Source organism: Engystomops pustulosus, chromosome 2 (genome assembly GCF_040894005.1).
Source record: "Engystomops pustulosus chromosome 2, aEngPut4.maternal, whole genome shotgun sequence".
In the NCBI taxonomy this organism is placed as follows: domain Eukaryota; kingdom Metazoa; phylum Chordata; class Amphibia; order Anura; family Leptodactylidae; genus Engystomops; species Engystomops pustulosus.
This window is the reverse complement of record NC_092412.1, coordinates 244,594,995-244,620,960: the sequence shown is the minus strand read 5'-3', so window position 1 is coordinate 244,620,960 and position 25,966 is coordinate 244,594,995. Positions and strand designations below refer to the sequence as shown.

General features: G+C 42.7%; 1 protein-coding gene and 1 long non-coding RNA gene across 6 annotated transcripts in view; one reads left to right on the top strand and one right to left on the bottom strand.

The window, feature by feature from the left end:
* HUNK (hormonally up-regulated Neu-associated kinase) overlaps nt 1-25,966 on the top strand; it is a 94,953-nt gene that overhangs the window by 54,899 nt on the left and 14,088 nt on the right. For 3 of the 4 annotated variants that reach the window (XM_072138642.1, XM_072138645.1, XM_072138644.1), the window contains 2 exons: nt 1,371-1,611; nt 24,584-24,876. In XM_072138642.1, coding sequence (XP_071994743.1) covers nt 1,371-1,611; nt 24,584-24,876 — 534 coding nt within the window. Of the gene's footprint in view, nt 1-1,370; nt 1,612-20,113; nt 20,271-24,583; nt 24,877-25,966 lie in introns of those variants that run through there. The other variant, XM_072138646.1, reaches the window with a different exon arrangement.
* On the bottom strand, nt 5,278-20,324 carry LOC140119519 (uncharacterized). Of its 2 annotated transcripts, none has more exons than XR_011853383.1 (4): nt 20,149-20,324; nt 14,993-15,191; nt 11,758-11,817; nt 5,278-5,508 (listed from the first exon to the last, which is right to left on the bottom strand). It is a non-coding gene; the product is annotated as an uncharacterized lncRNA (long non-coding RNA). The 2 variants fall into 2 exon arrangements; XR_011853382.1 differs by lacking the exon at nt 5,278-5,508 and adding an exon at nt 11,228-11,300.

Sequence of the window (25,966 nt, the reverse complement as noted above, 5' to 3'; positions counted from 1 at the left end):
TCTGATAAGGTGGTTACTATATTTCTGTCCATCCTATATGACCAAAGCTGTAATTTGACATTGTCCAAATTGTAAATTGTCGCAGTTCTTTGCTGGTTACGTGGCATGAGCGTCAGGGTTGGCCCTAAATATGAGTCAGACCCTATTGCCAGATTTAGCATGTTACTGAATTGAACCTGGAATCAGGATGTAGACCATAGGAGAAACAAAAATTCCCCAAACATTTTATAGGTGCTTTATTTTTTAATCCCTCCTAATGCTGTATATATAGACCCGGATGATATTTATAAATCCGCTCGGGGACTAATGGCTTTTAATGCCGGCCACAACACTGCACTTAGTCTCCTCCAGGCTCCCACGCCATAAAACTATCACACAGCCGGTGGTAGATATTTGTAGACAGGGGCCTATAAAAATAAGCCTGTGTACAATTAGCTGGTAAATCACACCGTCGCCCAGCGGCCGCAGCCCTACAAGTGGTTGGAATTTGTGGGCGCACTCTATTTTATTTACCCACCTAAATGACTACCACTTGTATTTACCTTCTATTAAGATCCCAGTTGACTTTTCTATTATGTATTTTCTTTCCCTTTGGAACATTACGTTTCTTCCAGGAGAGGAAACATTGTGTCTTTTCTAGACTCTCCACGGAATTCGAGCAAAAATAGATACTTTTGGTCAATATTCTAAGCCACGATAGATCAGATCTGTCTTCAAAAGCATCAAAATTTCCACTTTTAGGTTTGCTTTACAGACACGGTTGACCACTGTGTTTTATTTTATTATTTTATTTACGGCAGTCCAGCTTTTACCAGTCCACCCCCCCCCCCCTCCCCAAAATAAAGAAGTGACTAAAGGAGTGTGTGAAGGAAACAGAGGCTTTTGGCTGGCTGCAGTCACTGGAGGAGGAGGGGGAAGGATTTGAAAGGGGTTTGTTCAGCGTTGCTGAGCTTAGATCACATCTGTTCCTGCCGCCTGTGATGGGATTAAATTACTGCACATTCTGAGTGAATGAGGCTCTTTAGACAGGGAGTCACTGCACCTCTGTCCTGCCTTCTCTGCCTTCCCTTCCCTTCCTCCTGTGCTGTGCATTCATTCCCAGAACTGCTGTGACTACCAGGCAAGGATCATGTGTAGCCACCCACTCTGATTGTGGATTTTTTTTTCTTACTCTCCATTGATAAAACCTAGATTAGTGCCTACTGCTGCCACTGCCAGGGCACAGCCTCCTATGGACCATGCACAGTAGACCTTGCTGCTGACCACTTGCTGGACCTACTAGGACTTTAGAGCTACTTGTGTCCACTCATACCTATCTATCAGGGATACTATAGCTCTGATCTGACCTGTGGACCCTCTATCTTCTCCAGGATGCCAGCTGCTGCAGGGGATGGCATCAGTGAGTCCCCTCCAAGGTTTTTGCTTGGGGAGAAGCCCCCAGTGCAACTTGAGGACTCCTTCCTTCCAGCCTGTGTGAGCAACGTGTCCCGGGATACCCTGAGGAACTTCCAGCACACCAAGAGAGTGGGCAACTACCTGATTGGGAGGAAGCTGGGAGAGGGCTCCTTTGCCAAAGTCAGAGAAGGGCTCCATGTGGTCACTGGAGAGAGGGTAAGTTCCATTGGGTTGTGTTGCATTGCATGGGAGAGGGGTTGGGGATTAATATTGTTTATTATTTACATAACATATATATACATTTTATTGCATATATACATACATACATTACATGTATACATACTTATATTACATATATACATACATGCATTACATGTATACATACTTATATTACATATATACATACATACATTACATGTATACGTACTTATATTACATATATACATACATACATTGCATGTATACATACTTATATTACATACATACATACATTACATGTATACATACTTATATTACATATATACATACATACATTACATGTATACATACTTATATTACATATATACATACATGCATTACATGTATACATACTTATATTACATATATACATACATACTTTACATATATACATAATACATACATTACATGTATACATACTTATATTACATATATACATACATACATACATTACATGTATACATACGTATATTACATGTATACATACTTATATTACATCACTTACATTAAATTACTTACATAAATACATTGTATACTATTAGTTACAGAATGTTCGATACATTGCCTCATATATCTGCTATATCATATAATAAATCTTTCTACAGTGCCGACATATTCCGTAGCGTTGTACAGATCAATGGGTACATAGACAAAAAATAGACCTGCCAGAGCAATAACCTGGCCAGATGAAGTAATAGGGCCCTGCTGGCCACAAGAGCTTACACTCAATGAGTTACACCAGTATAATGTAGAAAAAAAAAAGTTGTTTTTACAAATATATCATATGAAAAATATATATATAGGTGCAGTACACAGAGGCATTATATGTCAGGTGAAGTACACAGAGGCATTATATGTCAGTATATATTTATTATTACACTATATGTGGCCATTATGTGTATGTGTATATATATTTTACTTAACTTACCTTAATGTGAAGTTTTTGCATTAGATTACTGCATATATTGTATATTGTAGTCAGCTATTATCTTTATTATATATCAATATCTTTATATGTACAGTACCTTAAGTTGAGGTTACTGTAAGCTATTCCAGGGTTTGTATTGGTACTGTATGCATGTACTTTTCTGTGTGAAGTTAAGAGAATGTTGTCATATAGGGTCTATGTATATCACTCTCTTTGTGGCTCTTATCTGCGTTAGTCATGTATATATGTACAGAATATAAAGTTACAGCATTATGTTCCACTCTTCCAAATTAATTTCTATGAGTAAACCAGAAGAAGAAAAATTAATATTCATGATTTGATGAACTGCTGGGAAATACATTTATTAATAATTTAATTTATTTACATACTACTGTTCTCTAGGCTACATAGAGGAGCAAATTGTTTAATATAACAGATTGGCTAATAGGAACCTAATTACAATGGATTTAAGAGCCAAGTGGGTAGAAATATGCTGTGATTGACAGCTGTGCCTGTATTCATAACTGTATGGAGAAGACTGTCAGTCACTGAGTAGGGCCACCCACCGGACTCCTAAATGATGGAGGATATACACGAATAAATGATAAGTTATAGTGGATCTTTTTATATATATTTATTTATCAATCTGCTCAGCTCCTCCTGCTTTATAAAATGCTACCTACATATAGTTCACTGTGTGCAATCTGCTCTGCTCCACCTGCTCTATAACATGATGCCTGTAGATAGGACACTATGTACAATCGGCTCAGCTCCTCTTGCTCTATAACATGCTGCCTGCAGATACAAAACTATGTACAATTTGCTCAGCTCCTGCTGCTCTATAACATGCTGCCTGCAGATACAAAACTATGTACAATCTACTCAGCTCCTCCTGCTCTATAACATGCTGCCTGCAGATAGGACACTATGTACAATCTGCTCAGCTCCTCCTGCTCTATAACATGATGCCTGTAGATAGGACACTATGTACAATCGGCTCAGCTCCTCTTGCTCTATAACATGCTGCCTGCAGATACAAAACTATGTACAATTTGCTCAGCTCCTGCTGCTTTATAACATGCTGCCTGCAGATAGGACACTATGTACAATCTGCTCAGCTCCTGCTGCTTTATAACATGCTCCCTGCAGACAGGACACTATGTACAATCCCCTCAGCTTCTCCTGCTCTATAACATTCTGCCTGCAGATAGCACACTATACAATCTGCTCAGTGCCTCCTGCTCTATAACATGCTGCTTGCAGATCACATTGTCTTCTCTATGTGACAGGTTCTTGTATAACTAGCCGCAGACAAGACATTTGTTACTAGTTGTATCATCGCCATACACAGACAGATAAATAGACATCTGTCACACAACTGATACCTGTCTGATTTATCACCATCACGCCTGGGAATGTCCTGCTCTGGTCTATGGGCAGCTTTAGGTGGTCCTGTTCTTAGAGGAAGTTCCCTCCAGCTATAATAGTTATCTTATGGGATCTTTTACGCTGCACACCTGGCTTAACAAAAGATGGTAAAACAATGTCCTAATGCATAGATGTAATTAAGTAGCTGAGTTAAAATAGAAAAAAAAACAAGATTAGCCAGTGATCTCCGCATCCTGTATTCATGGACGCTGCCGTAACAGACCCTAACAAGTTTTTTGATAGTTTTGTTCCCCTCCTCAATTATATGCGACCCACCCATCATTTGCATACTTTACCAGTTTGATGCTGAAGAGTCTATTGTCATATAAGATCTTCACCTTTGGTGACCTTTACCATTGTATATTGGGGAATTGGACTATCTCTAAATTCCTAATTTAATTCTATTACCTAAATTGTAGTGTTTTGTGTGTAGATATTGGGGGAGAGTGGGGGGTGTGTGTGCGAAATTAACAATCCCTTTCTGGGACAAAGACTTTATGTTGCCAATGAAAGGAATAAGGGAGAGGTCATGATTTCCATTAGAACCTTAATGGGGTTTTACTATGATTACATATATCATCAATCCAGAGGGTAGGTGATAAATGTGTTATCACTTACTGGATCTCTCCAATGTGGCCTTTACAAGCTCGGACTGTCCTAGAATTTCCATTGAATTCAATTGAGCAACGGACATACCACTCTGTATACACATTTTTAACGTGTGGGGTCAAGGAAAGTAAGACGGCCCCACACCGTCTTTGAATACAATATCACCGGACCAAGCTTTGTGGAACCCGGAAAGACTGGAATGAAGACCAGCAAATCTTCTGATCCAACACGCTCCAATCCTACACCAAGAAGAGGAGGAAAGTGGTGCCAGGTCACACCAAAAGATGAAAGTTACCATTAGTTGGTCCATAAGGCTTAACCATTATTGGGGCCACCGAAATGTCCCCTTTCTGTACTGATGATAGCTAGGACAATGGGGTCGTTTTCTTGGTGCCCTTGGTGTCCTATGTTGGCAATTGCCCCCTTGAATTGCATCCATACCCTCAGTTTTATGTTGTCTCTGAGCCTACTCGTGCCATTTCTTTGTAGTCCTACCCATTCAATACCAAATTACATAGTTGAATCTATAGAAACATTAGTCCGTAATGCAAAAAAATTGCCTAAAACTATTTTTAAACATCAGGCACAATTAGGCCAAGTCTGAACCGAGACGCCTCCCACCAGTAACGCTTCTTGTACATGACCCCAAAAGAGCATGTAATATAAACCTTCTCCTCGCTTTCATTATTACTATAAGACTGGGGATGAGTGTCAGTAATACCTGTTATTGTGACTCATGTTTCTGGCCTCAGGGGAATTTTTGGGATCACAGAAAGGTTGCACGTTTAGGTTAGGAAAGTTTATTCTGCTCTTGGTTTTCTTGAAAGTTCATTCCATTGTCTCGTTGGTTTGAGTGAAGTGAGCAATTCTTGTCTATGTCGTCTGTATAGATGTATCGTGGAACATTAATGCTATAAAGAAACAGTATCAATGTTAAAATATTCCAAGTTCTGATGCATCTTTAGACTCCATAACACATTAGGAAAATCTGCACCATTCTCCATTCTTTGGACTTTCATTCGGTGCCAGGACCCAGTGCTTACCCCTTACCATCACATGCTAAATAAGAAAAAGGGGTCCACTAATGCCCTTCATCAGGCTGAGGTATATTTGTCTAAAATAGCATATTATTTCAACAAATCCATCTCCTGTTCCATGAACTTAGGGCTTTATGTACAGTTCTAGTGGTGAATATGTAACCCGGCTTGTCCGTGAGATGTTTGTGTGCCGTATTAGAGGGTTGGTAGGCCTATTAATAAGAACGCAAGTCTCGTTGTGACACATAGGTCCAAGTTTATGGTTATGTAGCCGGTATTGCTTCAGTTATACCAAGCTGAGTGTTTGGTTTAATCCAAGCAAAGTCCTCCAATAGGTCTCCACAGAGGTAATATCCACCTTCGAACAAAACCTACTATAAGCTACCAAGCACCATTGACATAACGATACTCAAGTTCTGGGTAGGTTTTCAGTAAGCGAATTGTTTATACTCTGGCATAAGTAGTCTCCGTCTCCAATCCTATGACATTGATTATTATTATCCTCTCATTTGTGCCAAATTCGGAAAATAAAATCTAAGTTTGGATAAGATTTGTGATGGTTGTTCTCAGTCGTCCTCAATAAACAGGTGCATAAACTTTTCGACCTGGCATCACACACCCTCAGTTCATCCAAATTCACTGATACATTTTGTAATACTGAGACGCATGAACCAAAAAGAAAGTGTAATATATTATAGGTGATTACACCACAGAGACCCCACTTTTATACGCCTTCTATCCATCATTTTACAAGGTCCTTGCCTTTGTCAGGCTCCTTTATGTAAGGCTAGATCCTGTGAGCATCCTATGGCCAAGTTCCAACACGTCTCTCTCAAGTCCAAACGCCTTTAAACCTTTCAGCCCTTGTTATTTGCTGAAGTATTACAGATCCTCTGGCAGCCGCACTCACCTTGCCGATAATCTCGCACCTGGGAAGACTTAAATTTAGTGTACACTCCAGCCTGCCCATTATTTCTTTGGAAGAAACTTTGGATAATGCTTTAATATGGGTCACAAGTTCAAGAACATCTAGGATGAAGAGTGAGACGTAATTATCACTCTGTTAACATTTCAAAGGAGTGTGGTCACGGGTCTAACCAGCTGGTTCTTCTTTATTATTCTTTTATACATTCACCTGTAAATGGAATTTATTTTTACTTTTATATTGTTTTTTTACGAGCCAAAAATTTGACCAATAGGGGGTTGTTAAACAAGTGGTCTAAATGATTAGTTCCATAATGATATTCCATTTTCCAGAACATGTATCGGTTATGCTTAAATTCTCTTCTTTGCTACTTCTTATAACTTATACTACATTGTGTAATCACTGGAAATCTTCCTTTTTTTTTGGAATGGAAACATCAATTTTTGGAGTTTTTCATGGAAAAGTTGGTCACTTCTTATGTCCTTGAACATGGATTTATTGCAACGTTGCATGGTTTCTCAAAAAGTTGATCTATCACCGAGTTGTCTCAAGAAACCAGGCACCCGTATGTCAGCGTATGATAACCCCACCTCTGCTCTGGCGCCACCGTATAACATTGAGAGGCTCTGGCCTCTTGATGTAATCGGCAAGGGTCCTGGGCAGCGTTTATCTCTACGCCAGGCCCTGCCACAGTGAGTGTGCAGGGACTGGAACGCCCCGCGCTGGCCCACTCCTCGCTGCCCGCACTCACCTCCCTAGCTTGGAGGTCAAGGAAAGGGGGAAATAATTACAAGTGCTTACGATTATTTCACAGCTTCTTTGCCACTGGTGTGGTGCAGAAACCTTGATAAATACCCCCTCACGTCTCTATCTCCCTCTTTACCAGTCACATTTTAGGACCCAATAAACACAGTATTCGACTATGCAGACTCCTGGATTTCCAATATATTTTGTCCTATTCTCCCCACTTTACTGTTCTTTCTTTGTTCCAAACCGATGTCGATTGCACTTTAAAGCACCTATTATTGTAATGGTTTCTATAAATAAACGCCTGATATTTGCATCTCATTGGATGATTAAAAATAGACTCAGACCTGGAAATATTTTATTCTTCTGTAAGGGCAGCGTTACGTATTAACTGTTTGTTCTAGACAACTCGTCTCGCACCAATCATCATAGATGTAGAGCGTCTCATCCTATCCATGAAGAAGCGATATTCAATGCACCTTGACATCTTTTATATTCTCCTCTGAATTCTCCAAATGTAGAGCGGGATACGTCCTCGGTGCATATAATACAGAGAGAATATTCTATTTGATTTGTGGCTAAATATAAATGTTCTGTGCTGCTTTCTATGTGTGTTACATTGTTCTTTTGGGAAAAGATAGTCGAGGTGATAGAAGGCCAATGCTACGTATTAATTAATGGGGAGCTGCTACACCTGAATTTTTATATTATCCTCCTATCAAATTTATTCAGACTCTTCCCCAACAACAGATTTTGGGTCATGCATGTTGGTTTTGAGCATGCCCCATCCCTCATACTTATACTTATAAGATAAACCTTCACTAAAGTTGTCCCTATTGAGGTCACATGTAAACTCAACCAACCCCAGCCATCTAAAAAGAGAGGCCCAGTCAATGTATGGTGGCACCCCCTAGCACCTACATAGGGATGGACTTTGAAGCTTATGGAATCCAATGCAAATCTGTTTTAGGCCTTTTACAATACACAGCTTGAGTACTTTGTACTAGGGCAAGGGTGTATTTGCCACCACTGTCGCCTCTAGAGCTCCTATCCTTCTTCTCCTATGCAATGGAGGTCCACCGGCCCTGCCCGAGTTTCCATCCACCATGCACATCTGTAATATCTGATTTTATCGTTAATGCTATGACTAGAAAGTAGTTTCTCTAGCTTTGTTATCAGTGTTGTGTCTTCCACTGTGTGTTTGATTTTTTTTTTCCCATAGGAAGATACGAGTGGCGAGACAAGCCGTTAATCAAATGTCTTGCCAAAACATATGTTGTCTGTGTATATATAGACATTTACATGTGTGCAAGACTGTCCTTGATGAGCAGCCAGATTTTATCCTGGACTACTCTTCTTTTGGGTATATTAAATAGTTTTTATAAAGAATATTTATAAAGAATAATCTCTAGAATCAAAGTAAAGGCCGATATTTGCTCCTGGTTTGACCCACATTGTATCATCCAAATAGCCTTCACAGAAAGGTGGTTATATAGTAAGAACATATCTTGTCGGAAACTTTTCTTCTTTTGACTAGTGGTTGTTTTCCCAACATTAGGAAAATATTTGTGAGTTCGGATGCGCAGTCTGAAAAGACTTGTGCCATGTCGGAGATATAAGAAGGAACCAGAGGCACCTTGGCTGTAAAGACTTGTAGGGCTTATCCGGTGAAGGAATTTCATGCATGCGTTGGAAGGGCCGAATGTTATGTAACAGTTCATCTCCAGTATGCTCTGCTAGCACTTGGCTTGAGGTCCACTTAGCCGGCGCTTACGTATACACCTGGAAATCCGTAATCTGGTTATGTAACGCAAGGCAGGTAACTAGGAAAAGATTTATACATAAGCCTCTTGATGAATCGCTTCCTCATCATCTTATACATGATTAATTCCATCATTCTCTTCAGTCTGGCTATGGCTCATGTTTACTCTGGCCCTGCATGTACACATCTCCAGCCACCCCTTGGCAGATTCTTATTTTTCCTCCCCAAGAGATTGAAGAAACACATATTTGACCACAAAGTCAAACATTGATTCAAGGATGTAAGACTTCAAGAATGTGGAAAGACTTTCTGTCTTGAAGACCTTTTAGTTCACTCTTACAGTAGTCCACTGCCTTAATGTTCTTCTTCTTCAATGCTGTCGTTTCAATTTAGTGTTGCCCGACGGCTGAGCCTCCCAACCTACCTTTATCCATACATGCATGCATACATCGGCTGAGCGTGCATATAGTACTTCTCAAAATGGTTTGAGGATAAATAAATTGCAATCCCTAAGACTGAAATGGTTGGGCTTGTAGAGGTGTTGATGACTCCTGTTGAGTCAAGACAACCCCAAGAGGTTCATTAAAGTTCATGGCTCTCCAGAGAGAGATCACTCTTCTCAAAGGCTGTGTGTGATACTGCAAATGCCTTCTGAACTCACAAATATCCTTACGATTTCTGCCATAAATTTCCTTAAAGGAAACCTACCACTTGAAGTGGCAGGTGGCAGGTTTAAGAAGAAAACAACGAGCACCAGCTCAGGGTGAGCTGGTGCCGGAGCTTATTTTTGTTAGTGTTTTAAACCGCTGTATCGTGGTTTAAAACACTTTTTAAACTTTATAGCCGGCGCAGGGAGGTACGCGCTCGGCGCCTTACCATGCGCGCGACAGTGCGCGCGGCTACATAGGAAGTGAAGGAGAGCCGCGCGCATGTTAAGCGCCAAGCGCGTATCTCCCTGCGCCGGCTATAAAGTTTAAAAAGTGTTTTAAACCGCGATACAGCGGTTTAAAACACTAACAAAAATAAGCTCCGGCACCAGCTCACCCTGAGCTGGTGCTCGGTGTTTTCTTCTTAAACCTGCCATTTCAAGTGGTAGGTTTCCTTTAAGGACAATTTCAGTACTACCCTATTTTGGCCTTTGTACTTCAACATGATAATTGTTCAGTGGGCTTGGGTTCAGCTCTGATTCACCCAATAACATGCAACATGCCATATGTTTTTCTTTGTGTCTACCTTTGTATATTTTATGTCTATGTTTATACATATATAAGCTGTATAAACCCTTCAGGAAAAATATGCATACATTTTCTTTAACCCATAAATGATTTCTCAATGATGGCACCCCAGGCACCAACCTACCTTGCCTACCAATTGAATCAACCTACGAACAAGAGCATATAGACACGCTCTAGCAGTAGATCTCATCCTCAAACAGATGGTGTCATGGTTGAGGTTGCCCCTATTCACCCTTGAACAGTTGTACTAGAAAACAAGGTATGGAGAAACCCAACTTAGGTTCTTGGACCCTTCTAGCAAACAGGGCTCCTGTGAAGTTCTATGTACTTGTTTGAACTGGAGGCAGAACATTTCAAAGGTAAAATATCTTCTGTGCTTTCTCATACCCTTGATAACTTTGAAGGAGATTGCAACAATGGAGAGATCATCTGTGCCCAAGATGGTAAAGATGCAAGAACTGTTTGTTCAGCACAAGGTCCCTTTATAAATAATGCACAATGGGTATGTACACGCATGACGTTGAGTTGCTCTTTTTTTTGTCAGAAATCTTCATTTATATGTTCAATTAAGAGCCCATAAAGACAAGACGCCTACTCACTCCACTCTCTGCGCTCCTCTACTTAATGAGTGTTTATAATGCAGATTATTCAGAATTGGACCTTTTTATAATGGATTTCTAAAAATAGCCAAGTGATTATATGAGATTAATACGCGGCTAAGAATATTTTTAATAACAAAAGCTCATTTATTCTGGAACCTTTTCCCAGTGCACTTTATGTTTGCTTCAATTAGAAAAAAAAAATACGCTGTATGGCGATTTCTCGACCTTGTGGATGCTGAAGTGACATGACTGAGCCTTTCTGTACCAGACGCGTAAAGGATTACTGACGGCTCGAAAGTGACCAAATCCTTCAGTCGGGCAGGTTGTAGTCAGGTCAGGATTATAGTAGACCCCTCACTTCTGTACTGTCCATCCAGTGATTCTATGTAGTACATCTACTCTTCCAAAAAATATTAGGATTTAGTGCAATCTCCTGGCTAGTTGTCGATGTGGCTTACATATCTTCTCATATGTATCCATATATCATGCATGAAAGTACAAATATTTCACTTAAAATCCATAAATGTTTAAATAAAGGGGTCAAAATAATATTGATGAACCATGGTTCCCCAGACCCATCTTGGGGATATGATACTAAGGACCCTCTATCTCTATGTACAATATCATTTCATCAATGAGATGTTATTAGTTATTTTTGAATAAACTTTAAAAAAATAGACGAGTGACTTGCTCCAAAGTCAGCTCCATATTGGGTTGTCTTCTGCTGGAAATTTAGGGCCAATTATAAGAAGAGAGTCTTTACCAAATACAGTATCTTCTTATCCAACCCTAAATAATATCCTTGTCTATCGCTGCACGTCATCACTTTTCACCAACCGAAACAGTACATACCTTAGAAGGACTCGACCTGTTGTATGGCTGTCCTTCACCTGTCAGCACTTCATGTTGCTTCTGTAGGCAAAAAAAAAAAAAAAAACTTTAACAAAACTTCAAGTCTTGACAAGTCTTAAGTTTAAGTTCAACGCAAGTATTTTCTTCCGCTCTTGTCACTTATTGTTACATCTACTAAAGACAGTCTCATAGACACTGGGGGTCATTTACTAAGGGCCCGATTCGCGTTTTCCCGACGTGTTACCCGAATATTTCCGATTTGCGCCGATTGTACCTGAATTGCCCCGGGATTGTGGCGCACGCGATCGGATTGTGGCGCATCGGCGCCAGCATGCGCGCGACGGAAATTGGGGGGCGTGGCCGAACGAAAACCCGACGTATTCGGAAAAACCGCCGCATTTAAAAAACGAAAAAGTGTCGCTTGGGGAGCGCTTACCTTCACCTGGTCCGAGGTGGTGCATTCCGGCGCGTTGAGATGATTTTCAGCGCAGCAGCGCCACCTGGTGGACGGCGGAGGAACTGCCTTCTTAAATCCCGGCCGGACCCGAATCCAGAGCAGAGAACACGCCGCTGGATCGCGAATGGGCCGGGTAAGTAAATTTGCCCCACTGTGTCCATGGACCCTAAAAATGTCTGGCCAAATCTTTAAGCAACTTAACTCTGCAATAGTTATAGGTTAGGAGGGGAAAAGTAGCAGTAATACTAGAACAAAAATACAAAAATGAAAAGAAATGAAATTGGCAAGAGGATCTTCAGTGGTGGATGTCAAGGAACATATGATCCACGACGCAGCATTTCACAACAGAACACAGAAGGAACAAGATATATAGCCTAATATGGACTTTTCCTTGTGGTTTTAATTTAAACCACTTTAACCTTTAACTTGGGACAGACGGCTCTGGTGCTACTTTGCTCCCATTTTTGCAAAATTAGTTGTATAATATTTTTTTTTAAAGTCTCCCCCCAGTTCAAGGGCCAGCTCAACCTTCTTCAGGGCTTCTAATCCAATCAAACGGGAAGTGCTGAGGTGACATTTGTTGAGTGCATGGCAGATGAGCCAATCACTGGCCTCTTTGGGCATGTGTACACCTGAGCTACTCATGTGTTATTTATGTATCCTTTAGTTGGATCTATCCAGCATATGTAATTAGATGAGGGGCATAGTTGCAGAGAGTGTAGTGCTACCAAATTTCCCTCTGCCAGTTCTTGGGGGCTAATTACGTGATGGGGGGGGGGGGGGCTCAATAGCCTCTTATAACCAATTGTTTACCAATCCAACTAGCAGGAATACTCTATATAGAGATAGTTATTGGTATTTATATATTTTTTCTTTCTTTTTGTATTTATTTTAATGAGTGCTATTTTTGGTGCTTTTTTGTCTTCAAAGTCTTGTTACATGTTGTTTTATCTAGCTAGAAGGATGTTTGGGCTCTTTACAGTTGTATTAGGTTACTTTTATTTTGTGTTTGGGCTCCGATATCACTATCCACCCTTATAAAGTTTACATCATTTTTCTATTAGAATCCCTCCCTGCTATTTTAATCTGAAAAATACATTTCAATGTGTGAGGAAGCCAGACTATTCCAAATTGCTAACAGAGGGAAATAACTCGGTAAACTCTTGGCGGTTTGTTTTTCTTTCGGATTGAGTTTCCCCCCGTAGCTGAAACCCTCTCATTATTAGGGGCTATCAGGTTGCTGCTTTCCGTTCTATACAAAAGACAGATTTTTCAAGGACTGTATCTGACTGCATGAGAATGTATGGAAAATCTCCAAAAAATGAAAGGGAATATTACAGATGGGTGAGATATGTTTTTATTAGCATAGTATTTATTTCAAACTTTTTTAACCAAAAATGGCAGTTTTAAAATTTACATAGGATTATTCAATTCCGATGCCAAGGAATGGAGAATATACGAGGCCTAGATTCTAGATAACAGAGAACCTTAGATGGTTATACCAGATGTTGTCTTAGATAGATGTCGATTTTTCTTGGCAAGTCATGCCGAATCCGACGTGATCCACCATCAATAAAAAGGTCTTCCATTGGGGAAAACTTGAATGGTTTTGGTTTTTAGCTTTGCCCCATTGATCTGTCCAGCTAATAGACCGTGAAGTGAGGATAGGATCTTGTAGGATCCATAATGAGCATAGGATCTTGTAGGATCCATTACCATTAGCCACAACTTTGTGTAAGTCCCTTTTATATGAGCAAAGAAGAAACGAAGAACAACTTTTACTTGTGCACTAAACTTTTTATACCCTAGGTGTAAATGTTATGTACAGCTCTTGAGTCCTTATATTGCCCATGCAGGTATCTCTGTAAAAACATACATGTTTATGGCGTGTGATGCAGCTTTAAAAGTCATAGTCTGACGTCTGGGACGGTGTACATGTGGTAGACAGTGATCCTCTTGCCACTAATCTATTCTCAGTCTTGTCTGTTGTGTTGTTCTCTAGGTAATTTGTTAATCTGCCTATGTGTGCAATGATACTTCCTCCGCTCCTCATACTGAGTATCTAGGCAGGGTTTCTATTCAGTAACATTGGGCAGCTTGTCGGCATCCCATGTGATATCAAAGCTAGAAATTCTATAACATTTTTGTTTTTAGGGGGGAAAATCTTGCATTCTCAATTGTAGTTCAACAGACTCATGTTTTTGGCGGTGTACTGTGGCACCATCTTTACATTACAGAGCCATTGAACCCCCCCCCCGGTGTTACAATGGGATCTCCAACGACTAATCAAATATGATGAAACCAAAAAGTGACCCATCACTTGTGCTTCTATATTATATTGGAGTCATATTGGTGTCATAGTCAACGTCTACAAGCCCATAATCCAGTCATGGGTTTGAGGCATTAATTAGTCTGCCGCTCTGTGAACTTTGAAATAATGGAAACATCCCAAATTTCTACCTCTGTGATCCAGTAGTCCCCATGTAATTTCCTTGGTATGCACATTCTCTATCCTGAGGGTAACAACATTCTATATCAATATTATTGCAAGAGTTGCAAACTTTGCAGCAGATGACAGTTCCGCCCTAGGTTGGTAACGTCTGCATTCCGCTGGAAATCGCGGCGTGGTACCGGGAACACAGCGCTGCCTGCTCCCTGCAGAGTGTCTCACAATAGGGGCTTTGCATATAAGCTTCTTTTGCAGAACTTTTCAGGAGGGATAATGTTTCACACCACACCAGGCGATGCATACATAAGATATATAAGTGTAGTCCGCACCTCATCCACTCAGCATTACATTGGCGCCGGCTGCTCCATGGTTCTACGTCTTGCCGTTATGATGCTGTGTGACCAGTTTTCTCCGCACTTTGTGATCGTAAAGTTCACTTTTAATTTAAGTCAGCATTTAACAGCCAGCAGGATCCTGAGATTTTTCGCTTCTATACGGTTTTGTATAATTGTGCTTGGATTACTTTATCTGTGGAAGAAAGAAACTGGATGAATCTCAATGAAAAACCAACTTAGATGGGAATGCATCATATCTTATTCTTATATCCACAGAATACTGAAGGGTTTTATGACTTAATAACCGATTTACCTAGAATTGCTTAATCAATGGCAATGACTACCTATGGTAGCATCAATGTTTATGGATATCATGGAAGGTGGTCCAAGCTCGAGACCACCGACTACAGCCGTTACATAGTTGCTCTTTAATAGAGAATTTAGACATATTATTGTGGAGCCAAGGGGGGACTTAAACTCTTGCTGCCTAAGGCGAGAGGTGCTGCACTTCCCTCTACCCCATGGAGTAGTTATGTGACACATTATTTTTTTATCAAGTGGTTTCTCCATGCAGAGTATCACAGCCATGCTGACATTAGGTGTGACAAGACATTACTTTTAAGTGCCAGGTCCTATTTTGTAGAAGGTAACTGTGCTGCCCCCTATCTAGCTGCAGGAGATGCTGCCTGAGGCAACTGGCTCAACTCTCCTCATGGCTAGTGCATCACTGAGTGGAAGTCTCCTACTCAAGATCACCATTTTTGGACCTAAAAAATAAGTTGTGGTTCCCAATTTGGTAGACTCAAGATATCCTCATATTCATTGGATGGTCTTGATCTGAATGGCCACCATGTATCATTGCATTTTGAGTGGGCAGCCGTTTTCCTCAGGTTTTGGTGGTGGTGCTGGGAATGGGACCCAGTTCTCATCCTGATGAGGGCTTTATTATGAAGTATGTTATCTTTTTTGCGATCACATGAAGTCGGCCTTACACATAAGATAATGGGGCAGATTTACTTACCCGGTCCTGTCGCGATCCAGCGGCGCGTTCTCAGTGGAGGATTCGTGTCTTCCGGCGATTCACTAAGGTTGTTCGCCCGATGTCCACTAGGTGTCGCTGCTGCGCTGAATTCCGTCAGAGTTCACTGAAGTTCACCATCCTACCCTGGGTGCAGGTAAGCGCGTGTCAAGCGACCCTTTTTTTTGTTTTAAAAATCAGAATCAGTCGGGTTTTCTTACAGCCACTCCCCCGATTTCCCTCGTGTGCATGCCGGCGCAGATGCACCACAATCCGATCGCGCGCGCCAAAATCCCGGGGCAATTCAGGGAAAATCAGCGCAAATCGGAAATATTCGGGTAACCGCGATTCGGGCCCTTGTTAAATGACCCCCAATCTGTTTACTTGGGTGCAATCGATGTTGTGACTAGCAAATAGCTCAAAACTGCTGAGCACCAATGAATAGTCTTTACCAGTACTAAATATAAGTTATTGCTTATAGTACTGGTCTCCTCTTTTGGGGAAAATACTCAATATAATAGTCCCCTAAAGGTTGAGGACTCCAGTTCAACAAAATCCTATGTACCCCCTCAAGTTACGTCCTTGGTTCTGACTCTTTCCTATTGGCAATAATTGGATAATTTCAACATTTCCAATGATCCTGGGGTGTCTTTCAGTGGCCTTTTCCCCTCTTTTATTTTACATACACCCCGATTTTGTGCATGGTCTGCAGTCCGTATACATCGCCATGCTTGTTCCATTGCAGCAGCTGGGAGGATAGATATGTCGTCCTTTCTATTTATATAGATAGAGTCTTCTCCTTGTGCGCTTCGTGATTATTCGGTGACCTTTCTGTTATGTGACCGTGACTGTCATTCGATTTACGGAGCAAAAAAATAGCTTTTTGGTGAACTGCGTAACACAGGCAGCTATGCGGAGAAGTAATGGTTTCAGACAGCTAACCTACTTCTCACCTCCTCACCTGCTCCTCAGACATGATTGAATCTAGCAGCCTGGAAGCCGGTCCTTGCCGGAGCGCGGTGCTTCTTCTATCGCACATCTCATCCTCATGAACAATGGGAGAATATCACTAATGACACGGTAAACCTCATCTCTTCTCACCGAATGTGGTCCATCTTCCAAAAAAAAGAGTCTACTAATAACTGTTGAATGGCCATAAATGAGTAAATTAGAGGTCGAATAGTCAAAATGTCTTCTAGATTTGGGCTTTGATAAACTTTTTTGTATATTTTTGTATGTTGCATGTCGTAACATGTAGCGTCGAATTATCAATCACAGTAAAACCTTTAACCTTACGTGATACTGATCTTCACCTTGATCTGGACTCTGAACTTGTTTGAACTTGGGCTCTAAATTTGAGGCCTAGAGGCTCCAGCCATTTGGAAACCTGTTTTACAACCCAAGTTGCGTGCGGTGAGCGTGTTAGCTCATTCCTGCCCAGCTGGATAGCCATAACACAGTAATCGGAGAACGTTCTCAGCTTTCCTCTTTTCAGGAACACACGTACAGTATTTTTAGTATTGTGACTTTCTGCTTAATCTCATTAATCTTATTAATGCCGGGGTTTTGACAGTTTTATAATATTGCTTAGCTTATATGCAATTTATAGGATCTGCACTGAAACAAGCTGCTAACTTTGTAAACACTGTATTACTCACCAGGTACTTATCCCGACTTTTACAGCCTGAATTATACCCCAGAGCTGCACTCACTATTCTGCTGCTGCTACAGTCACTGTGTACATACATGACATTACTTATCCTGTACTGATCCTGAGTTACATCCTGTATTATACCCCAGAGCTGCACTCACTATTCTGCTGCTGCTACAGTCACTGTGTACATACATGACATTACTTATCCTGTACTGATCCTGAGTTACATCCTGTATTATACCCCAGAGCTGCACTCACTATTCTGCTGCTGGTGCAGTCACTGTGTACATACATGACATTACTTATCCTGTACTGATCCTGAGTTACATCCTGTATTATACCCCAGAGCTGCACTCACTATTCTGCTGCTGGTGCAGTCACTGTGTACATACATGACATTACTTATCCTGTACTGATCCTGAGTTACATCCCGTATTATACTCCAGAGCTGCACTCACTATTCTGCTGATGGTACAGTCACTGTGTACATACATGACATTACTTATCCTGTACTGATCCTGAGTTACATCCCGTATTATACTCCAGAGCTGCACTCACTATTCTGCTGCTGGTGTAGTCACTGTGTACATACATGACATTACTTATCCTGTACTGATCCTGAGTTACATCCCGTATTATACTCCAGAGCTGCACTCACTATTCTGCTGATGGTACAGTCACTGTGTACATACATGACATTACTTATCCTGTACTGATCCAAACACTGGCCTCAGTGGTCATATGTCTTCCATGAATATGTAACCATTGAGGTCAGTGATGATTGGCCTTGCATGAAGACCATCATGTGACATCATTACTTACCATTGAACGAAAGTGGAAGCCCCAGGGTCTGGACCCCACAATGCTGGATTGTGATGTCTTTTACCAGGGGAATATTTTCTCCTATGTTTATGCAGGTTTCTGCTCACTGCGTAGTTTTAAAAATTCTCCTTGGAAGCGGATTCATAGGATTTCGGCTGAACTCTTAATGGTGTGTCCCTTTTATTTGTAGGGACTGGTGTTTGTTGTAACTTGAATTTCCTGAGCATTTGCATTTAGGGGGTCATCGAAAAGTTAAAAGCAAATAGCGATAAATTATTAAGAATCTGTTCACACTGAAGTAATAACTCTGCGGGATTCCAATCTTTTGACCGACTCCGTTCATTTAACACAAACACTAAATTATTAATAAAATCCACATGAAGCTATGAAGGGTCTGGCTGATTTATAAGAGCGCTGCGTAATGCGCTATCGCCGCGTCCGCCATGAAATAATATATGGAACAGCTGCGTGTTGCTCATTAAAACAATCTGTAGTTTTTGTATCACTGGGGTCTTTAATACCTTTTGGCTCATATAGAGAGGAGATTATGGGGGGAGGGGAGGCCTAACCTCATTATCCGTTATCTCTACAATGGGACACACAGAAAAGAAGTTATTCTGCAGGTCAAATGTCAGGGTTAGGTAAAAGATCAATATGTTGGTGTGTAAAGGCTGTGAAATTTTTCAGAATAATTTCTTTTGATTAATAATAAACAAAAAACCTCCTTTATTTGTCTCAATTCTTTTATCCGCTCCTTTAAAAAATGCTCAAGGGGCGACTTCTCCCTCTCCTGCAAATTTATAGGTCGCCTTTCCATGATATAACGGGAAAAACCACATGGAATCTGGGTTGTGAGTGTTCAGTTTCCCTACAGTACATCCCTGGGAGGACTTAAAGGGATGGGCCACTTTACTTCGTGATTTTTGTAATGTGTGTGTAAGTGTTGGTGCAGGATATTAGGTAATTTACTAATATGCTTCTATTAAGGGGGCGTCCACACGTTCAATTTTTACAGATTGAAGCCAATTGCAGGTGTGGATCATAATGGGTGAGAAGATATCATTGAGAAAAGTTGCAACAGCTCTGTTTTCACTCCACTCCTGGTTTGGACATCCAAATCTGCATCTGAAAAACTGAATGTGTCGACGCACCCTAAAAGTTCTGCGCCTCTTTCTTGATATGTAAAGTGAAGCCTCCTGTCTTTTCCCTCATCAGCCGGACATTCCTGTCCATAAAATGGCCGCAGATGGAGGGTCATGTGATCTCTATCCGTCCAATAACAATCATGACCACTTTACCTCATGTTTTTTGTAATGTGTGTGTAAGTCGGGGGTGGGGGGGGGGTCAGGATATGAGGTAATTTACCAATATACATTTAGCATACCTCCCAACCGTCCCGCTTTCGGCGGGACTGTCACGCTTTTTAACCCCAGTCCCGCCGCCCCGGGAGGATAAGGGAATGTCACGCTATTCCCCGCATTGTCCCGGGCCAGGAGACTGAGTCCCGTCTCCTGGTCCCGGGACCAGGGTCCGACTTGCCTGGCTGAGAGTAACCGCGGTTACCACGGACGCGGTGACCGCGGTAACCGCGAGGGGGGGGGGGGGGCGGGGGGTTCGGGTGGGCAGGGCACACCTGCTGGCTGCAGCACACACTACCTCTGGGGATCATCACAGCAGTGAATGTGGTCAAGGACCTTCGATGAGGTCATGACCATGTGACGCCTATGTGGGAGGAGCTACTGAAGACCCCGGTAGAGGTTGCTGCCATGCATGCCGAGGTATGTATGAGAAGTTATACAGAAGCAGTGCAAGGAGGTGAGACAGGTATATAATGTGGGGGTGGGGGGCAGTGTGACAGGTATATAATGTGGGGGTGGGGGGCAGTGTGACAGGTATATAATGTGTGGGGGGGGCAGTGTGACAGGTATATAATGTGTGGGGGGGGCAGTGTGACAGGTATATAATGTGTGGGGGGGGCAGTGTGACAGGTATATAATGTGTGGGGGGGGGGCAGTGTGACAGGTATATAATGTGTGGGGGGGGGCAGTGTGACAGGTATATAATGTGTGGGGGGGGGGCAGTGTGACAGGTATATAATGTGTATATATGTGATCTAGTGAAAGGGGGTTGCTTTAAAATTTTTCTTTTTTTTCAATTTTTTAAAAAAAATGTTACCATTATTTTAGACTCTCTAATATAATATACTGGAATACTAGTGTATAGCAATGTTACTGCTGATCTCTAATAGCCTCTCATCTGCTATTAGAGATCATTACACATGGCAGGCCTACTAGTCTCAATGGGACTTTAGGCTACCATGACAGCCGATCACCAAGAGGAGGAGTTTGGGAAATCAGGAGGCTGCTGGAGGAGGAGGCTGGGGACAGGAGGAGGAGGCTGGGGGACAGGAGGAGGCTGGAGCAGGCTGGGGAGCAGAAGGAGGAGGCTGGAGGACAGCAGGAAGATAGAGGATGGAGGGGCTGGGGGACAGGAGGATGCTCGAGGCGGCTGGGGGACAGGAGGAGGCTGGAGGACAGGAGGAGTATGCTGGAGGAGGAGGCTGGAGGACAGGAGGAGTATGCTGGAGGAGGAGGCTGGGGGACAGGAGTATGCTGGAGGAGGAGGCTGGGGGACAGGAGGAGGAGGCTGGGAAATCAGGAGCAGGCTGGAGCAGAAGGAGGAGGCTGGAGGACAGCAGGAAGATAGAGGATGGAGGGGCTGGGGGACAGGAGGAGGATGCTGGAGCAGGCTGGGGAACAGGAGGAGACTGGGGGACACGTGGAGGAGGCTGGAGGACAGGGGGGCTACAGGAGGAGGCTGGAGGACAGGGGGGCTACAGGAGGAGGCTGGAGGGCAGGGGGGCTACAGGAGGAGGCTGGAGGACAGGGGGGCTACAGGAGGAGGCAGGGGGGCTACAGGAGGAGGCTGGAGGACAGGAGGAGGCTGGAGGACAGGAGGAGGCTAGAGGACAGGAGGAGGCGACAGGAGGAGGCTGGAGGACAGGAGGAGGCTACAAGAGGAGGCTGGAGGACAGGAGAAGGCTGGAGGACAAGGGGATACAGGAGGAGGCTGGAGGACAAGGGGATACAGGAGGAGGCTGGAGGACAAGGGGATACAGGAGGAGGCTGGAGGACAAGGGGATACAGGAGGAGGCTGGAGGACAAGGGGATACAGGAGGAGGCTGGAGGACAGGGGGATACAGGAGGAGGCTAGAGGACAGGGGGATACAGGAGGAGGCTGGAGGACAGGGGGATACAGGAGGAGGCTGGAGGACAGGGGGATACAGGAGGAGGCTGGAGGACAGGGGGATACAGGAGGAGGCTGGAGGACAGGGGGATACAGGAGGAGGCTGGAGGACAGGAGGAGGCTGGAGGACAGGGGGATACAGGAGGAGGCTGGAGGACAAGGGGATACAGGAGGAGGCTGGAGGACAAGGGGATACAGGAGGAGGCTGGAGGACAGGGGGATACAGGAGGAGGCTAGAGGACAGGGGGATACAGGAGGAGGCTGGAGGACAGGGGGATACAGGAGGAGGCTGGAGGACAGGGGGATACAGGAGGAGGCTGGAGGACAGGGGGATACAGGAGGAGGCTGGAGGACAGGGGGATACAGGAGGAGGCTGGAGGACAGGAGGAGGCTGGAGGACAGGGGGATACAGGAGGAGGCTAGAGGACAGGGGGATACAGGAGGAGGCTGGAGGACAGGGGGATACAGGAGGAGGCTGGAGGACAGGGGGATACAGGAGGAGGCTGGAGGACAGGAGGCTACAGGAGGAGGACAGGGGGCTGGAGGCTACAGGAGGAGACTGGAGGACAGTCTATATGTTTTACATGTTACAGAGTTGCATTAGGGGATATTATATTGGTCCACGGGAAGGGGGGCAAATTAAGGGGCGTTGTAGCATTTGGGGACCATCAAGTTCGATATTATACTATGCTTGAGGGTTGGACAATGGGCGTGGCTTAGAAAAAGGGGGAGGAGCTTTGTGTCCCTCTTTCTCTTCTCCAAAAGTTGGGAGGTATGCATTTAGTAATAGCTTTGCTCCGTTTTCTTGATGTGTAAAGTTAAGCCTCTTTTCTTTTACCTAATCGGTCATAAAATGGCCACAAATGGAGGGTCATGGGATCTTTATATTTCCATGAACAATCACCATGCCAGGAACTTAATCTTGTATTCGCTAATACTATCATAAGGTCCTGGCTCATGGACTTTTAGGATCCCATGAGCCCCCATTGGCGGCCATTTTATGGACAGTAATGTCTGGGTGATGAGGTAAAAGACAGGAGGCTTCACTTTACATATCAGGAAAGCGGAGCAGAACTATTCATAGATGTATATTGGTAAATTACCTCATATCCTGCCCTCACACTTACACACACATTACAAAAAACATGAGGTAAAGTGACCAACCCCTTTAAGTATTGCATAATGCCAATATAAATCAATAGCAATGTTGCACAGGATAAATCCTGAGAAGTGTGATTATCAGCTACTTCTACTCTAGCAGAAGACCCTAAACAAACCCTCACCCCTTATAGGGTGTATGAAAATGGCTTGTGTAAAATTGGCAAACATTTTAAAGCGCATTTGCAGACATTCAACCAAAAATGACAGGACGGACTTTGTACAATATGCAATAAATCACAGCATTGTTTCCTCATTCATTGAGTAGAACCTAAGCTTGACAATGATGGAGCTACCTACAGACTTTTACTTAGTTGTCAAATTCCTTTTCACCCAGCACCAGCAGCTCCATTGTTTCCTTCAATCATTGCAATAAGCCAGGCTGTCCCAGCTTTCCCGCTTTCCCTCGTTCTCTCCCCTCCCCCTCTCTCTCTCTTTGTCTTGCCATTAGCCCATTTTACTTGACTGATGATAGATGGGCTTTAAAATATTTTCACTCGCAGGCTTCGCGCTTACATCTCTGTGCATTTCAGTCCTTTTAAGTGCTCCAGTAAAGTATCAAAAGAAGTAAGTTGCCTTGTAATTGCTTCTTCGCAAAACATTGGTAGGAAACTTGTGTAAGACGTCTGGGGAGTTCTACCTGCAGATGAAACACAGGCTCAGAAGAAATCATTAAAGGAACAACTGGATGTTTATGTACTTCTACCATAAAGTGCACATAATTGTACATGATCTAAAAAGTTTGGACGACACCCTTTTTTCTTAGAAACCTGAAATTAAATATAATTTGACTAGAAAACCCATTGTGCAGTGTCAGATTCCCCTACCTCAACACTACATCCCCGTGAACAAGGAGCCAACGGCAAAATCTATTGTTCGATCCCACTGCTGTACAGCTAATGGGGAGCCTGGGGGCCTACCTAACTCACGGACCTACTAGAGGATTCACCTGTTCATGTGTGGGCTCTTCCAAGCCTGCCCTGAAGTCAGTAGACCATTCACTGCTTTCAATGGCCCACCACATCTTCTGGTGGTACCTGGACGTAACATAGAACCAGGTGCAATAGGGAGGGGTGGGCTTCTCATCCCTTCCCTCTCCATAGGAAGACACAGCCATCCTTGGTCAATACTGCCATTTATATGGATGACCATAACCGTATCAAAACGGTACGGTACAGGTTATCATTTCGAAAGAAACTAAAATGTTTCTTCAGATTAGCTAGACTTTGACTGTGTATGGTCCAGTTGGCAATTTCCATATAAGAACAGTCCTACCGAATGATTGTCCTCACTTGGTTTCATTGAATGTATAACCCATTTGGACCAAAATCTTTGGTTCCCAAAAAGTTCTTCCCAAAAAAACTTGACACTTATTCATAAGATGTGTCTTGTGTTGAAGTGAATAGGGCTGAAGTCATGAAGTTACTTCACACACCATTGATTTTCTTTTCAGCAACTCCTCCATTACTACAGATGTAGTCCCAATTGTGTCATGCTTCTTACGATCTATCTTCGGAGTGTGAGATTGGGCACCAGGGCCGTGTCTTATGATGTATTATCCCAGCACCACACACTTAAAATAATTGTTCTACACAGATCTCTGAAGTTTTGTCAACTCTTTTAGAAGTCTGGAAGGTTTTGTTTTTCAGAATTCCTCCACTAACAAAGCATTTTTTTTATCATACAGGTGGCTGTCAAAGTTATCGATAAGAAGAAAGCCAAGAAGGACACCTATGTCACCAAGAACTTACGACGGGAGGGACAGATCCAACAGATGATTCGACACCCCAACATTGCACAGCTGCTCGATATCTTGGAGACCGAGAATAGCTATTACCTGGTTATGGAGCTGTGTTGTGGTGGAAACCTCATGCATAAAATTTATGAGAAAAAAAGATTGGAAGAACATGAGGCAAGAAAATACATTCGGCAACTGATTCAGGCTGTTGAACATCTGCACCGTGCTGGAGTTGTCCACAGGTGACTACAACTTCTATTGAGCTTCACATTGCATTTCTATGTTTCACACTTGAAGGTCACTCAGTGGGTTTGAGATGGGCTTAACAAGCCCAAGTAATATTTTTCTTTGAGTGCGGCCACCTGAGCCAGTCATATCCCTAACTAGTTGCTAGGGGCATCTATTTGCCACATTGTCTGTTTAGCTGGCAATCCGGCAATATGTTTGCTTCAGGTGGCCGAACTCAAACCCAATCATTGGGTCTTCTCATCACTAGTTCCAATGTTACTTTGTCTAACAACCACAGTTTCATATATGAAAGGTGGTACATGTTCAATGTCTCAACAGTGTCACTACAATCAATTTTCGTATGAAGTAGGAAATTCTTGGACCATAGGTCTTTTAGGAAACAGATTTTGAAGAGCCAACCTCTTAATAGTCCCTACTGGCAATGGAGTATTTCTGAGTATGTCCGCTAATTAGGTTGTCTACTTTGGAGCTTTGCAACCCATTCTTATTTCAGACCTATCGGGGGGGGGGGGGGGGGGGGAAGGGGTATCTTATAAATGATAATGGGCCTGTCCAACCTTGGATATGAGCTACATTTGTACCATTGTGTATTTATTACATTATTAAATAGAACTCATTACTTTCCGATTACATTCATTAGGTGGTAGAACGTCTACGTTATGGAGGTCAAGAGTATTTAGGACTTGAAGGTCATAAGATTTGCATGGCAATTGCTGGTGGATTGACACATGTTTACTCTGCGTTAAAGCTCAGATCTATTTATAGAAAGAAACAAAGGCAGATAATTGCTCCGAGATTAGAACCTATTTGATACGTTTCTCTTCTTGTTTATGCCATCATTTACCATGATAAAAGGAGTTGGCTCTAAATAAAACCTAGGCCTTTTATTTACGACAGAAGCATTGAAAATGGCAGAGGACAATTTTAGTTGTCGGAAACGTTTACGGCTCCCCTCTGCAGAAAATTCTCTGAATGAATGAATGAGTCACCCATATTGTTAGCAGAAAGATCACAACTTTGTGTGAAGTTTCCATTATTCATAAATTTCTGCCAGGGGGAAAAAAAAATGCATGAGAGACAGAA